The sequence below is a fragment of the Pristiophorus japonicus genome, chromosome 7, assembly GCF_044704955.1.
Source record: "Pristiophorus japonicus isolate sPriJap1 chromosome 7, sPriJap1.hap1, whole genome shotgun sequence".
Classification (NCBI taxonomy): domain Eukaryota; kingdom Metazoa; phylum Chordata; class Chondrichthyes; family Pristiophoridae; genus Pristiophorus; species Pristiophorus japonicus.
The window spans coordinates 138,422,271-138,435,030 of NC_091983.1; the positions used below are offsets into that span (position 1 = coordinate 138,422,271).

A 12,760-nucleotide genomic window follows, 5' to 3' on the forward strand; every position below is an offset into this window, starting at 1 on the left:
GAATGGAGTTAAGGGAGTTTAGGTGCCTGAGCAAAGGGAGCCATTAACATTAGCAAGCAAGGTGCCAAGGAACGGCAGATCAGTGGTCAGCATATTCACTGGGAGAAGGTCAAGGGAGCATGAGGTAGGCATAATTGAAAATCACCAAGAATGAGGACTCACTTGGCAGAGAGGCTAATGGAGATCTCATTAAAGAAATCAGGGTGGGCTTTGAAGGATGGTACAAGATAAGGATTGCAAGTGAGAGGTGAGAGGGAAGGAAGAGGCATTCTAAGGAAAAGCTGAGAGAGGAGTTGGGAAGAGGCCAAGGTAGAACTTAGCAATAAACATTATGCAACCACCATAGTGATTTGGGGCAGGATAATTGATTAAATATGTAGCATTCAAAATTCACATCAAGCGCTCCAAGAAAAAAATAGATGTATGGTAAAATTTGCTCGACTGTGCCCTGGAACATGCCGTAATGGCAATCTCAGAAGAGCATACATAAAATGGAAAACCTTTAACTGTAGAATATTGAAATGAGGCAAAAATACAGTTTATTGGTACTACAACAACAACTTGCATGTATACAGCATCTTTCACTTGTATAACAAACGCCTCATGGAGTTTAGCTGGGGATCAGTTGAGAAACCAAGCAGGAAATGGAAGAAACACTGCAGGAGGTTATCAAAGACGTGGTTACAGAAATAAATTTTGCAGAAACTTTGGAAATTTTCAAAGTGTCTTTCAGTATCAAGAGCTGATCTGTTAGACAACGTGAATTTGCCAGGTTAAACCAATAAAAAATAGCTTTTCACATTATCTTATTTTAAAAGGAACAAAATGTATTACCTTCAGCTCTACTCTCAGCTAAGTGCAACTCGACATGTTCCTGCAGTATCTGACAATTTGCAAATACTAGTTTGCACATGGGACATGAATACAGTCTCTGTTTTCTAAAACCTAATAAATACAAAGAGAAAATTAAACTCCAGTTCAACATACAAAATATTAACTTTTTTTTAATACAAATAGGACATTAAAAAAAATAATAGGTGAATTGGTTTGTGATGTGATGTGATGGAATGAGCTGACCTGTTTTTAGTATATGAAAGAGATATACACCAATCAAAAAGTTCTTTGTGGCGAGAAGGCGGTACACCAATTTGACATACCTCAAGTGATCTAATTAATTAAATTACTGGCTAACTACCTATAAAATGGGTGCTTCCAGCATGGATTGCTCACAATGATGAAAAAATATTAATTTTTTCATTTAAAACATTGAGGGCTAGAAATTGGTCAGCCTTGTGCCCGTTTTTTCGGCGATATTTTGCCTTTTTTGACGTTAAAAGGTGCTCACCTAAATTGGCCAAAGTTGTGCGCCGGCGGTTTTGAAATACCGCTGAAAAGCGGACCGTCGGTGTGCAACACCAAAAAAAGCCCCAGAAACAGCACTAAGTATTAAGACCTGTAAAAAAAAAAAGTTAAAAACTTTTTATTTTTTAAAATTCTTTTGCAGCAGTAAATGCTGTGTGAATTTTTGCAATTTTTTGTGTTTTCCTCCCTCCCAAGGCCTGTCTTTTTAGCGGTAATCGGCCTCGGACTAAAGTTGGCGAGGACCGCAGTTTCCACTGCGAATCCTCATGCAATGCCGATTTTTTCTGTAGGGCGCATTTTATTGCCAATTTAACCTTTAAAAAATAGCGGTATTTGTAATGGTATTTTTGCGCAAAAATGCTGAAAAAATACCGCCATCACCAAAAGACCAATTTCTAGCCCTGAGACTTATTTTGGACTCAAGATAGTAGAGGATTTTAGGTAAACTAAATGTGCTTTTACTGCCCTCGCATGAGCTTCTTCTATTAAATCAATTCATTTTCATCTCCTGCCACCAATAAAGGACATTAAGGTTAACAGAGAAAAACAAACTGACATACTGAAATAGGTCTTATTTCAGCTTCAAGGGCAAAAATACGACATAACTTCCCCTCCGCACTACAATAAATATGAATGGTGCTGTTAGACTGCAGGTACAGGTCAAATTAATGTAAAACCTGCAATGTTGAGTTGTACTGCCAGCTCCTCATGTTTTTGTGTCACCATAAGGAAAAACCACTTTGCATTGACGCAAAGTACAAAACTTATATATATGTAAAATCTTTAACTTAGTAAAATGCCCCAAGGCGCTCCACAGGAGTATTACAAAACAAAAAATGTTGACACCGAGCTACATAGAGAGAAATTAGGGTAGGTGCCCAAAGGTTTGGTCAAAGAGGTAGATTTTAAGGAGCGTCTTAAAGGAGTAAAGAGAGGTAGACAGGTGGAGAGGTTTAGGCAGGGAATTCCAGAACTTAGGGCCTAGGCAATAGAAGGCATGGCCACCAATGGTTGAATGAATATAATCAGAGATGCTCAGGAGGGCAAAATTAGAGGAGAGCAAATATTAAGGGGGGTTGTGGGACTGGAGGAGATTACAGAGATAGGGAGTGACGAGGCCATAGAGGCATATGAAAATAATGATGAGAATTTTGAAATCGAGGCATTACTTAACCAGGAGCCAATGTAGGTCAGCGAGCACAGGGATGATGGGTGAACGGGACTTGGTGCGAGTTAGGACATGGGCAGCCGTGTTTTGGATGACCTCAAGTTTACGTAAGGTAGAACGTGGGAGGCTAGCATTGGAATAGTCAAGTCTAGAGATAACAAAGGCATGGATGAGGATTTCAGCAGATGAGCTGAGGCACAGGCGGAGACGGGCGATGTTACAGAGGTGAAAATAGGCAGTCTTAGTTATGCTGTGGATATGTGGTTGGAATCTCACTTCAGGGTCAAATATGACACCAAGGTTGCGAACAGTCTGTTTCAGCCTCAGACAGATGTTAGGGATAGGGATGACGTCAATGGCTCGGGTACAGAGTTTGTAGCGGGGACCGAAAACCATGACTTTGGTCTTCCCAATATTTAATTGGAGAAAATTTCTGCTCATCCAGAACTGGATGCTGGACAAGCGGTCTGACAATTTAGAGACTGTGGAGGGGTCGAGGGAAGTGGTGGTGAGTTGGAGCTTGGTGTATTCAGCCTCCACGTGGAAACTGATGTTGTTATTTCGGACGATGTCGCCAAGGGGCAGTATGTAAATAGGAGGAGGCCGTGGATAGATCCTTGGGGGACACCAGAGGCAACGATGCAGGGGTGGAAAAAGAAGCCATTCCAGGTGATTCTCTGGCTAAGATTAGATAGTTAAGAATGGAACCAGATGAGTGCTGTCCCACCCAGCTGGACGACGGTGAAGAAGCATTGGAGAAGGATGGAGTGAGTGGTCAACCATGTCAAAAGTTGCAGACAAATCAAGAAGGGTGAAGACGGAGAATATATAGTATGAATGGGCCATAAACCAAACATCAAACTCAGCCAAGAAGGCATCGAAGCAAACTAATGCACCAACTTCAGAAATGCTACTAAAACATAAGGGTTGGTTTAAGTCCTAGGCAAGAATGCAGCTTAGTAAACAGCAGTGGGGAGGCCCTGCTGATTTCAGTGGCTGAGAACATAAGAACATAAGAATTAGGAACAGAAGTAGGCCATCTAGCCCCTCGAGCCTGCTCCGCCATTCAACAAGATCATGGCTGATCTGGCCGTGGACTCAGCTCCACTTATCCGCCCGCTCCCCATAACGCTTAATTCCCTTATTGGTTAAAAATCTATCTATCTGTGATTTGAATACATTTCAATGAGCTAGCCTCAACTGCTTCCTTGGGCAGAGAATTCCACAGATTCACAACCCTCTGGGAGAAGAAATTCCTTCTCAACTCAGTTTTAAATTGGCTCCCCCGTATTTTGAGGCCGTGCCCCCTAGTTCTAGTCTCCCTGACCAGTGGAAACAATCTCTCTGCCTCTATCTTGTCTATCCCTTTCATGATTTTAAATGTTTCTATAAGATCACCCCTTCATCCTTCTGAACTCCAACGAGTAAGGACTCAATCTATCATCATAAGATAAACCCCTCATCCCCGGAATCAGCCTAGTGAATCGTCTCTGTACCCCCTCCAAAGCTATTATATCCTTCCTTAAGTAAGGTGACCAAAACTGCACGCAGTACTCCAGGTGCGGCCTCACCAATACCCTGTTACAGTTGCAGCAGGACCTCCCTGCTTTTGTACTCCATCCCTCTCGCAATGAAGGCCAACATTCCATTCGCCTTCCTGATTACCTGCTGCACCTGCAAACTAACTTTTTGGGATTCATGCACAAGGATCCAAAAAGAGTTTCATGCACAAGGATCCAAAAAGAGTTTCATGCACAAGGACCCCCAGGTCCCTCTGCACCGCAGCATGTTGTAATTTCTCCCCATTCAAATAATATTCCCTTTTACGGTTTGTTTTCCCCCAAGGTGGATGACCTCACATTTTCCGACATTGCATTCCATCTGCCAAACCTTAGTCCATTCGCTTAACTTATCTAAATCTCTTTGCAACTTCTCTGTGTCCTCTACACAACCCGCTTTCCCACTAATCTTTGTGTCATCTGCAAATTTTGTTACACTACACTCTGTCCCCTCTTGCAGGTCATCTATGTATATTGTAAACAGTTGTAGTCCCAGCACAGATCCCTGTGGGACACCACTAACCACCGATTTCCAACCCGAAAAGGACCCATTTATCCCGACTCTCTGCTTTCTGTTAGCCAGCCAATTCACGATCCATGCTAATACATTTCCTCTGACTCCACGTACCTTAATCTTCTGCAGTAACCTTTTGTGTGGCACCTTATCGAATGCCTTTTGGAAATCTAAATACACCACATCCAACGGGTACACCTCTATCCACCATGCTCGTTATATCCTCAAAGAATTCCAGTAAATTAGTTAAACAGGATTTCCCCTTCATGAATCCATGTTGCGTCTGCTTGATTGCACTATTCCGATCTCGATGTCCCGCTATTTCTTCCTTAATGATAGCTTCAAGCATTTTCCCCACTACAGATGTTAAACTAACCGGCCTATAGTTACCTGCCTTTTGTCTGCCCCCCTTTTTTTTTTTAAAACAGAGGCGTTACATTAGCTGCTTTCCAATCCGATAGTACCTCCCCAGAGTCCAGAGAATTTTGGTAGATTATAACGAATGCATCTGCTATAACTTCCGCCATCTCTTAATACTCTGGGATGCATTTCATCAGGACCAGGGGACTTGTCTACCTTGAGTCTCATTGGCCTGTCCAGCACTACCCCCCTAGTGATAGTGATTATCTCAAGGTCCTCCCTTCCCACATTCCCGTGACCAGCAATTTTTGGCATGGTTTTTGTGTCTTCCACTATAAAGACTGAAGCAAAATAATTGTTTAAGGTCTCAGCCATTTCCACATTTCCCATTATTAAATCCCCCTTCTCATCTTCTAAGGGACCAACATTTACTTTAGTCACTCTTTTCAGTTTTATATATCGGTAAAAGCTTTTACTATCTGTTTTTATGTTTTGCACAAGTTCACTTTCGTAATCTATCTTTCCTTTCTTTATTGCTTTCTTAGTCATTCTTTGCTGTCGTTTAAAATTTTCCCAATCTTCTAGTTTCCCACTAAGCTTGGCCACCTTATACGCATGGTTTTTAATTTGATACTCTCCTTTATTTCCTTGTTTACCCTCATTACCAGACTGCTGGCTAACTCCCTGACCAAAACAGCCGGAAAGTCGGCGGACTTTAGCTACCCGGCTATTAAAATTGGGCGCCTGGAGCGTGCCAAGGACCAGAGAGACCTAGACTGATTTCTGGGATGACAGGGCTATCCTTTAAGGAGAGATTATGGAATAAAGGCCCATTCCACTCAGAGTTTAGAAGAGAGGGGGGGATCACATTGAAACGTATAACATTTTTAGAGGGCTTAACAGGGTAGATACTGAGGGCCTGTTTCCCCTGACTGAAGAATCTAGAACTAGGGGTCCTAGTCTCAGGATAAGGGGTTGGCCATTTAGGACTGAGAAGAGAAGAAGTTTCTTCACTCAGAGGGTTATAAATATTTGGAATTCTCTACCCCAGAAGGCTGTGGATGCTCAGTCGTTGAGTATATTCAAGACTGAGATTAATAGATTTTTCTGCACTAAGGGAATCAAGGGTTATGGGGACTGGGCAGGAAAGTGGAGTCGAGGTAGAAGTTCAGCCACGATCAATGTTCCCGCTAAGCTGCGCAGCCGCGCAGTAAAGGGAGAGATTCCGCGCTGGTCGCTCACCGACTTCTCCATTGTAAATACTGCACATGTGGAAAATTCAAAGGGACCGCACACTAAAAAAATACGCCACGCAGAACAATGCACAGCTTACAGGGAACATTGGCCATGTGTGAATCTTTGGAACTCTCTACCCCAGAGAGATGTGGATGCTTAGTCGTTGAGTATATTCAAGACAGAGCTCGATAGATTTTTGGATCCAAAGGGATTATGGGAACAGTGCAGGAAAGTGCAGTGAGATGGTAGATCAGCTATGATCTTATTGAATGGCGGAGTAGGCTCAAGGGGCCGTTTGGCCTATTCCTGCTCATGTTTGTGTTTATGTTTTTATCTTATGTTCTTATGATCCCCAGCACTAGGGTAAGTCAGGAAGGAGGGTCTGACAGGGATAATAGTGGGGGGGGGGGATTATCACTCATACTGATCTTGCGATCAAGTTTGTCTGTGATACCATTAAATGAATCTTCGTATAAAAATTTGGTTTCACTCCAAAGATTTAGCCTCTATGCAAGGGGAAACTTTTGTTATAAACTACTTCTTCCAAGCAATGATCAAAACAGTTTAAAAAACCACCTACTTTACAGAAATGCTTTATTTCCCCTCACTTGCTGAGACTCTCTCTATCAGGTCTCCAGAATTAGCAGGAAGCCACTCAACTGATGCCACCTACTGAACACATTACAGTGCCAGCAGCTCACAGGGACTAATGCAGATTCCAGTCCAGGAGGAACCAGGACCATGTTAGTACCATCTGGCTACACAGTGCTGCTCTCCTGAAGGCAGTGAGCAGCAGGAAGTGCTGGGAGCCACAATTAAATCATATTCCATCAAATAGGTTTGGAAATGCAGTGAAAATAATGATCTTAATTGGGAAATGAACCACTTAAAAAAATTGTAACATTTGTAATAATTTAGACATGGCAGGTTGGGAATGTTTGCGTTTCTCAGACAAATAGGTAAGGAAAAGACCATTGTAGAGGACTACCCTAGAGTATTACTTTTATAAATAAAGCAACATTTCTCTACCCACATCACTGAGCTCTTAGTTCTGCCACATTTACTGCTGAAGATTAAAAGTATTGTATCAATCACATAGATCATACCTTTTTGAGGGGTTTCCAGCACTTCTGCATGCTTGGTTTTAACATGTTCATTTAGATCCTCTCCTGAACCTCCTATTAGGCCACAAAAGGGACATTCTGGGGCATAAAATTTCACAGATTCTTCAGAACTGACACAAAGGCCATTGCTTTTTGATCCTTTATCATTCTTGTCAGATAGTTTTTGCTCGGGAAGCCGCCAAACAGTTCCTGAAAAATGCCCATTGAAAGTGTTGGATTGTATTAATCTTTTAGATTCACGATTTCTATTTAAGTTTTGTCTAAATGGTCTCACACAGTTAGAAGGTGAAGCAGAGCAAGACAACTGAAGCTCTTCTGGTTTTGGCTCCTTCATCCTGTCCATTTCAAATTCTGTGTGTTCTGGAGCCTTATGTTTTAATTGAGTCAGCCTACTGGTCTGAAGTGAAGAATTGGAATCCTTTTCTTTATCAATGGAACAGACTGTCCTTCGATCATCTACAGGTTTCGTCTCGCTGTGGGCAGTCTCTATATGGAACATTAATTCATCATAGCTAATTCCAGATAGATTGCAGATTGGACAGCTGCGCTCATTTTCTTCATGGACAATAAGAATGTGTGTCCTCATGTCTGGTTCCGATAGGCCACTTTGCCCACAAATATCACAGGTGAACATGCTGGATTACTGACTTGACACACTCAACTATTTAAAAAGAAAAAAATCATTACATTGCATATCTGTACAATGCATCAGACTGCTAGCTTGTAAATATGAAAAATATATTCTGTAATATTTATGGTGCAACAAATAGGATATCCATAATTAAAATATATCAGACCCTGCAATGTTATCAAGTATATTTCCTTTTAAAAATACTCAGATCCCCCACCCGGCTGCTGAGTTTGAAAAAAATGATTTGTTGGAGCATACACTTCGGGTATTAAGAGTCTCTTCAATGACAGAGTGCATCACAGCCTAACTCAATCTTATCCTAACCTGATGTCGACACTTTCTGGTAGGGTCACTGGATAGCCATCAGAAGTAGGAAACTTGACTGATTTTTCCTCAGGATTGCCAGAGGCCAACAGATCCAAACTACCACCGCTACTGATATCAGATAACACAGTACATGTCACAGATTTAACTTGAACCTTCCAGGTGTGTGTCAATCAGTAAGGCACCATGTGGCCCATTTAACTAAAAAGGGAGCCCACACAAAAGTGATTCAAAGATGCTAATGTTAAGGATCTGACAACTGTTAGCAATTGCTGAAGCATCACTCACAGCTTATAACCATTATTAGAATCTCTTCCCACAGCTCTGGTATTTCATTCTTTATATATTCCTGCGAATCATGCAACAGTAATATCCTGCAATGATAATATCCCAATTCCTTCTCAAAAGTCTTCATTCAACACATTACCAATGGTTTCAATTCTTATTTGGCCACAGTACTGAAAAACAAAAGATTTATCTAACTTTTCAGCTCTAGATTGCTGAACATAAAGGGGTCAAGTTTCAGCCTGAGTTGCTCCTATTTTTTTGGAGCAACTAGTTTAGAATGGAGTATCTTAGAAATTGCAATTCTCGGCCTTTAGTTTGCTCCAGTTCTAGTGAGTTAGAACAGTTTCATTTTAGAACAGATTTTTTTTTTCAAAAAGGGGCGTGTTCGGCCACTTACATCTGTTTTGCAAGTTTAGGCAGCGAAAACTTACTCCAAACTAACTTAAAATGGAGTAAGTGCAGATTTTTGTATGCTCAGAAAAACCTTGCCTACACTTGGAAATCAGGCATATGGAATGAAAGATGGGGGGGGGGGGGGGAGGGGCGTTTACAAACATTAAACACTTCACTTTTACAAATAAAGAGCCATCATCAATAATAAAAGATAAATAAACCAATAAATCAATCCAAATAAATTAATAAAAAATTAAAATCACAATAAATAAATAAATATTTCTACTCACCTACTGCAGCACCAGGGAGAAGGGGAGGGGATGGGGGAGAAGAGAAGAAGATGGGGGGGGGGGGGAGAAGAGATGATGATTGGGGGGGGGGGGGTGAGAGAAGAGAAGATGATGGGGGGGGGGGTGAGAGAAGAGATGATGATTGGGGGGGGGGGTGAGAGAAGAGAAGATGATTGGGGGGGGGGTGAGAGAAGAGAAGATGATTGGGGGGGGGGGGGTGAGAGAAGAGAAGATGATGGGGGGGGGGTGAGAGAAGAGATGATGATTGGGGGGGGGGGTGAGAGAAGAGAAGATGATGGGGGGGGGGTGAGAGAAGAGAAGATGATGGGGGGGGGAAAGAGAGAAGAGAAGAAGCTGGGGGGGGGGGGGAGGGGAAGAGAGAATAGAGGAAGTTAGAGGGGGGAGGAAGAGAAAAGAGAGGAAGATGGGGGACTGGGGGGGGGGGGGGGGGGGGGAGAAGAAGAGATATGACAACGAAGAAACCAGGCTCCGCCAAGGACTTCGGGCGGGGCCCACAAGCAGCCGATGCTGGGCTGCCGATGGCGCCGACTCTTCGACTGGGGCCTGCCCCCAGCGAGTGGCCAGGCGGGCGGGGCCCGCCGCCGAGGTAAGATGCGCAGACCACTCGGTCGGGGATAGGGGCGACATCCCTTCGGCCTGAGATAGGGTCGTCGCCCCGGAGACAGGACGCCGGCAGCTACTACGCACGGGCGCAGCTGCCGGCATTGTTTTTGCCGCAGGGCTGTAGCTCCGTCCCCAACAGCTCCTGCTGCGCAGCGCCTAGTTTGAAACCTACAGCTATCTGAGAATCGTGAGGTTAAGTATTCGGCGCAATTTTTGTTCTATAAATTAGGCAGGCCTCTCCGATGTGCGCTGTTCTAGCGGGCGGCCGAAACTTGACCCCAAAGTGGGTACTTACCTTTTAATTAAATCAAGGGTACCCAAGAACTCAATGTATATATTTAAAAATTAGTCTGAAAAGATTTGTCATATGTAGTTCTGGACTGCAATGGATATCATAAAGCACTACTTCCACAGTAAGGATCTTCAAAATGAGCTGGTGACATTGTAGCCAATTGCAATACAGCCATCATCACTTGAAAAATGCTCGATCTCAAACATTGAGTAATCTCTTTTTTCAGCAGTCTGTTCTCCAGAAATGCCCTGTCTAGAACAGAATTTACAAAAAAGAAGTAATTTTCCTACTGGCAAAAAAGCAATTAAAAGTGAATATAACTTAGTGTATTTACAGTCAAATAGCACATAAGTAGCTCAATTGCGCGCACAATGTGGCACAGTTATAGATGACTGCGCTAAAGGCAGTGCAATTTCTGGGTGCTGAATTATACTGTACAATGCAAATAGTACAGACACATACATCTAAACCACTGCCACCCGCCCACTTTATTTAGGTTCACAATATTTTTTAGACTCAGTTAATAATATTTTTAACTACATCATCATCATAGGCAGTCACTCGGAATCGAGGAAGACTTGCTTACACTCCTGAAGTGAGTTCTTTGGTGACTGAACAGTCCAATACGACAGCCACAGACTCTGTCACAGGTGGGACATAGTCATTGAGGGAAGGGGTGGGTGGGACTGGTTTGCCGCACGCTCTTTCCGCTGTCTGCGCTTGATTTCTGCACGCTCTCGCCGTTGAGACTCGAGGTGCTCAGCGCCCTCTCGGATGCACTTCCTCCACTTAGGGCGGTCTTGGACCAGTGACTCCCAGGTGTCAGTGGGGATGTTGCACTTTATCAGGGAGGCTTTGAGGGTGCCCTTGTAGCGTTTTCGCTGCCCACCTTTGACTCGTTTGCCATGGAGGAGCTCCGAGTAGAGCACTTGCTTTGGGAGTATCGTGTCTGGCATGCGGACTATGTGGCCTGCCCAGCGGAGCAGATAGAGTGTGATCAGTGCTTCAATGCTGAGGATGTTAGCCTGAGTGAGGAGAGCTGATGTTGGTGCGCCTGTCCTCCCAGGGGATTTATAGGATCTTGCAGAGACATCGTTGGTGATATTTCTCCAGCAACTTGGTGTCTACTGTACATTGTCCATGTGTCTGAGCCATACAGGAGGGCAGGTATTACTACAGCCCTGTAGACCATGAGCTTGGTGGCAGTTTTGTGAATGTGTACAGAAGGATTATGAATGTGGCAGAGGGATGGAGATAGGGAATCATGGGAAAATAGCTAAAGAAATGTCAAGATGCAGACAATTGCAGAATCGACAGAAAAAAAGGGGCTACTGAGAGTTGAGGTTAAACATGGGTCACAAGAAAGAAAAAGCAATCACGGATATGAGAGGGTAACGTAATGGTTTTTACTGATAAGGAGGAAATGGTTTTTACTGATAAGGAAGGATAATTTAACAAAGCTATAAACAAGCTGACCTTGGGGGCCAGCCCTAATTAGGAGACTTCCTCGCCTGCCATTGGACGTACTCGGGGGGGGGGGGGGGGGGGAGGAAGAAAGGGAGTGGATAGACCAAGTGCTAATCAAATGTGTTATGTTTTGAAAATGTATAACTACTGTGTTTTCGCAGTGTAAAGGGGCTTGTCCAGAGGAAGGTGAACAGGCTCTGACAGAGAGTGTTCCTTTGTCTTGACAAGTCCCGTCCGGAGAATCTTCAATAAAGGTCTTTTACAGAAAAGGCAACAAGGTGTTCGTGTGTCAGTGTATTCGCTGAAACAGATTGAGGGAAAAAGAATCTGTATTAACATTTGGTGTCAGAAGTGGGATCTCAACGGACGACTGCCGAAAGCTTGCGAATTAAGAGCCGAACTAGCCTCGGACGAGACGGGAGGAAAGTGGCCACCAGAGTGAGTATCCTTTAAATACCACCTCAGTTCCCTCCAGTCCCAAAAGTCTGAAGAAAGTTTTGCCACTCGCTGGTTCTCAGATAGCGTCCGAACGAGATCCAGGTCAATCTGGCGAATACCTTTTAATTTAGGAAATCGCGGGGCGATGCGAATAGGAACACCGCGGGGCGACGCGAAGGGAAAAGGAAATTGTGTAAAACTAAATCGCGGGGTGACGCGAGGAACTGTGTAAAACTAAATCGCGGGGCAACGCAAGGAATTGTGTAAGGATAAAAGGAATTGTGTAAGGATAAAATATTTCTTTACCGCGGGCCGACGCGGGAATGGGCAATCATGGATCCAAAAATAGAGCCGGCCAAAAAAAAATTAATAAGCTTTGTTGAATGAAGAGAGACATTTGTGAATGTCTGTCGTTGAGTGAGAGCCCTTGTGTGATTTTTTGACTGCGGAATTAATTTTTTATGTTTTCATGTTTCTGAAAGCCTGTTTGGAAGAGTGGTGCAGCTGTCTGTTTATTTTAGTTCCACCCACTTTTCCAAACAGAGTGAAAGTTTTTTCAACCCTTTGTAGTGTTGTCCTGTATGCGGGAAGTTTTAAGACATTTTAAGTTAGAAACGCAGGTGTGGATTTATTCGGATGATAAGTTACGGAGCTAGGAATGCACAAAAGATTGATTACATTGGGTTGAAA

General features: G+C 43.4%; 1 protein-coding gene across 8 annotated transcripts in view; it reads right to left on the minus strand.

Moving 5' to 3' along the window:
• Positions 1–12,760, minus strand: part of zufsp (zinc finger containing ubiquitin peptidase 1) — a 64,933-nt gene that overhangs the window by 30,739 nt on the left and 21,434 nt on the right. For 5 of the 8 annotated variants that reach the window (XM_070885350.1, XM_070885343.1, XM_070885344.1 and 2 more), the window contains 3 exons: positions 10,169–10,417; positions 7,306–7,984; positions 835–945 (listed from right to left, as the gene is read on the minus strand). In XM_070885350.1, the coding sequence (XP_070741451.1) occupies positions 835–945; positions 7,306–7,957 (763 nt within the window). In that variant the 5' untranslated portion in view covers positions 7,958–7,984; positions 10,169–10,417. The remainder of the gene's footprint in view (positions 1–834; positions 946–7,305; positions 7,985–10,168; positions 10,418–12,760) is intronic. The other 3 variants (XM_070885349.1, XM_070885345.1, XM_070885351.1) reach the window with 2 other exon arrangements.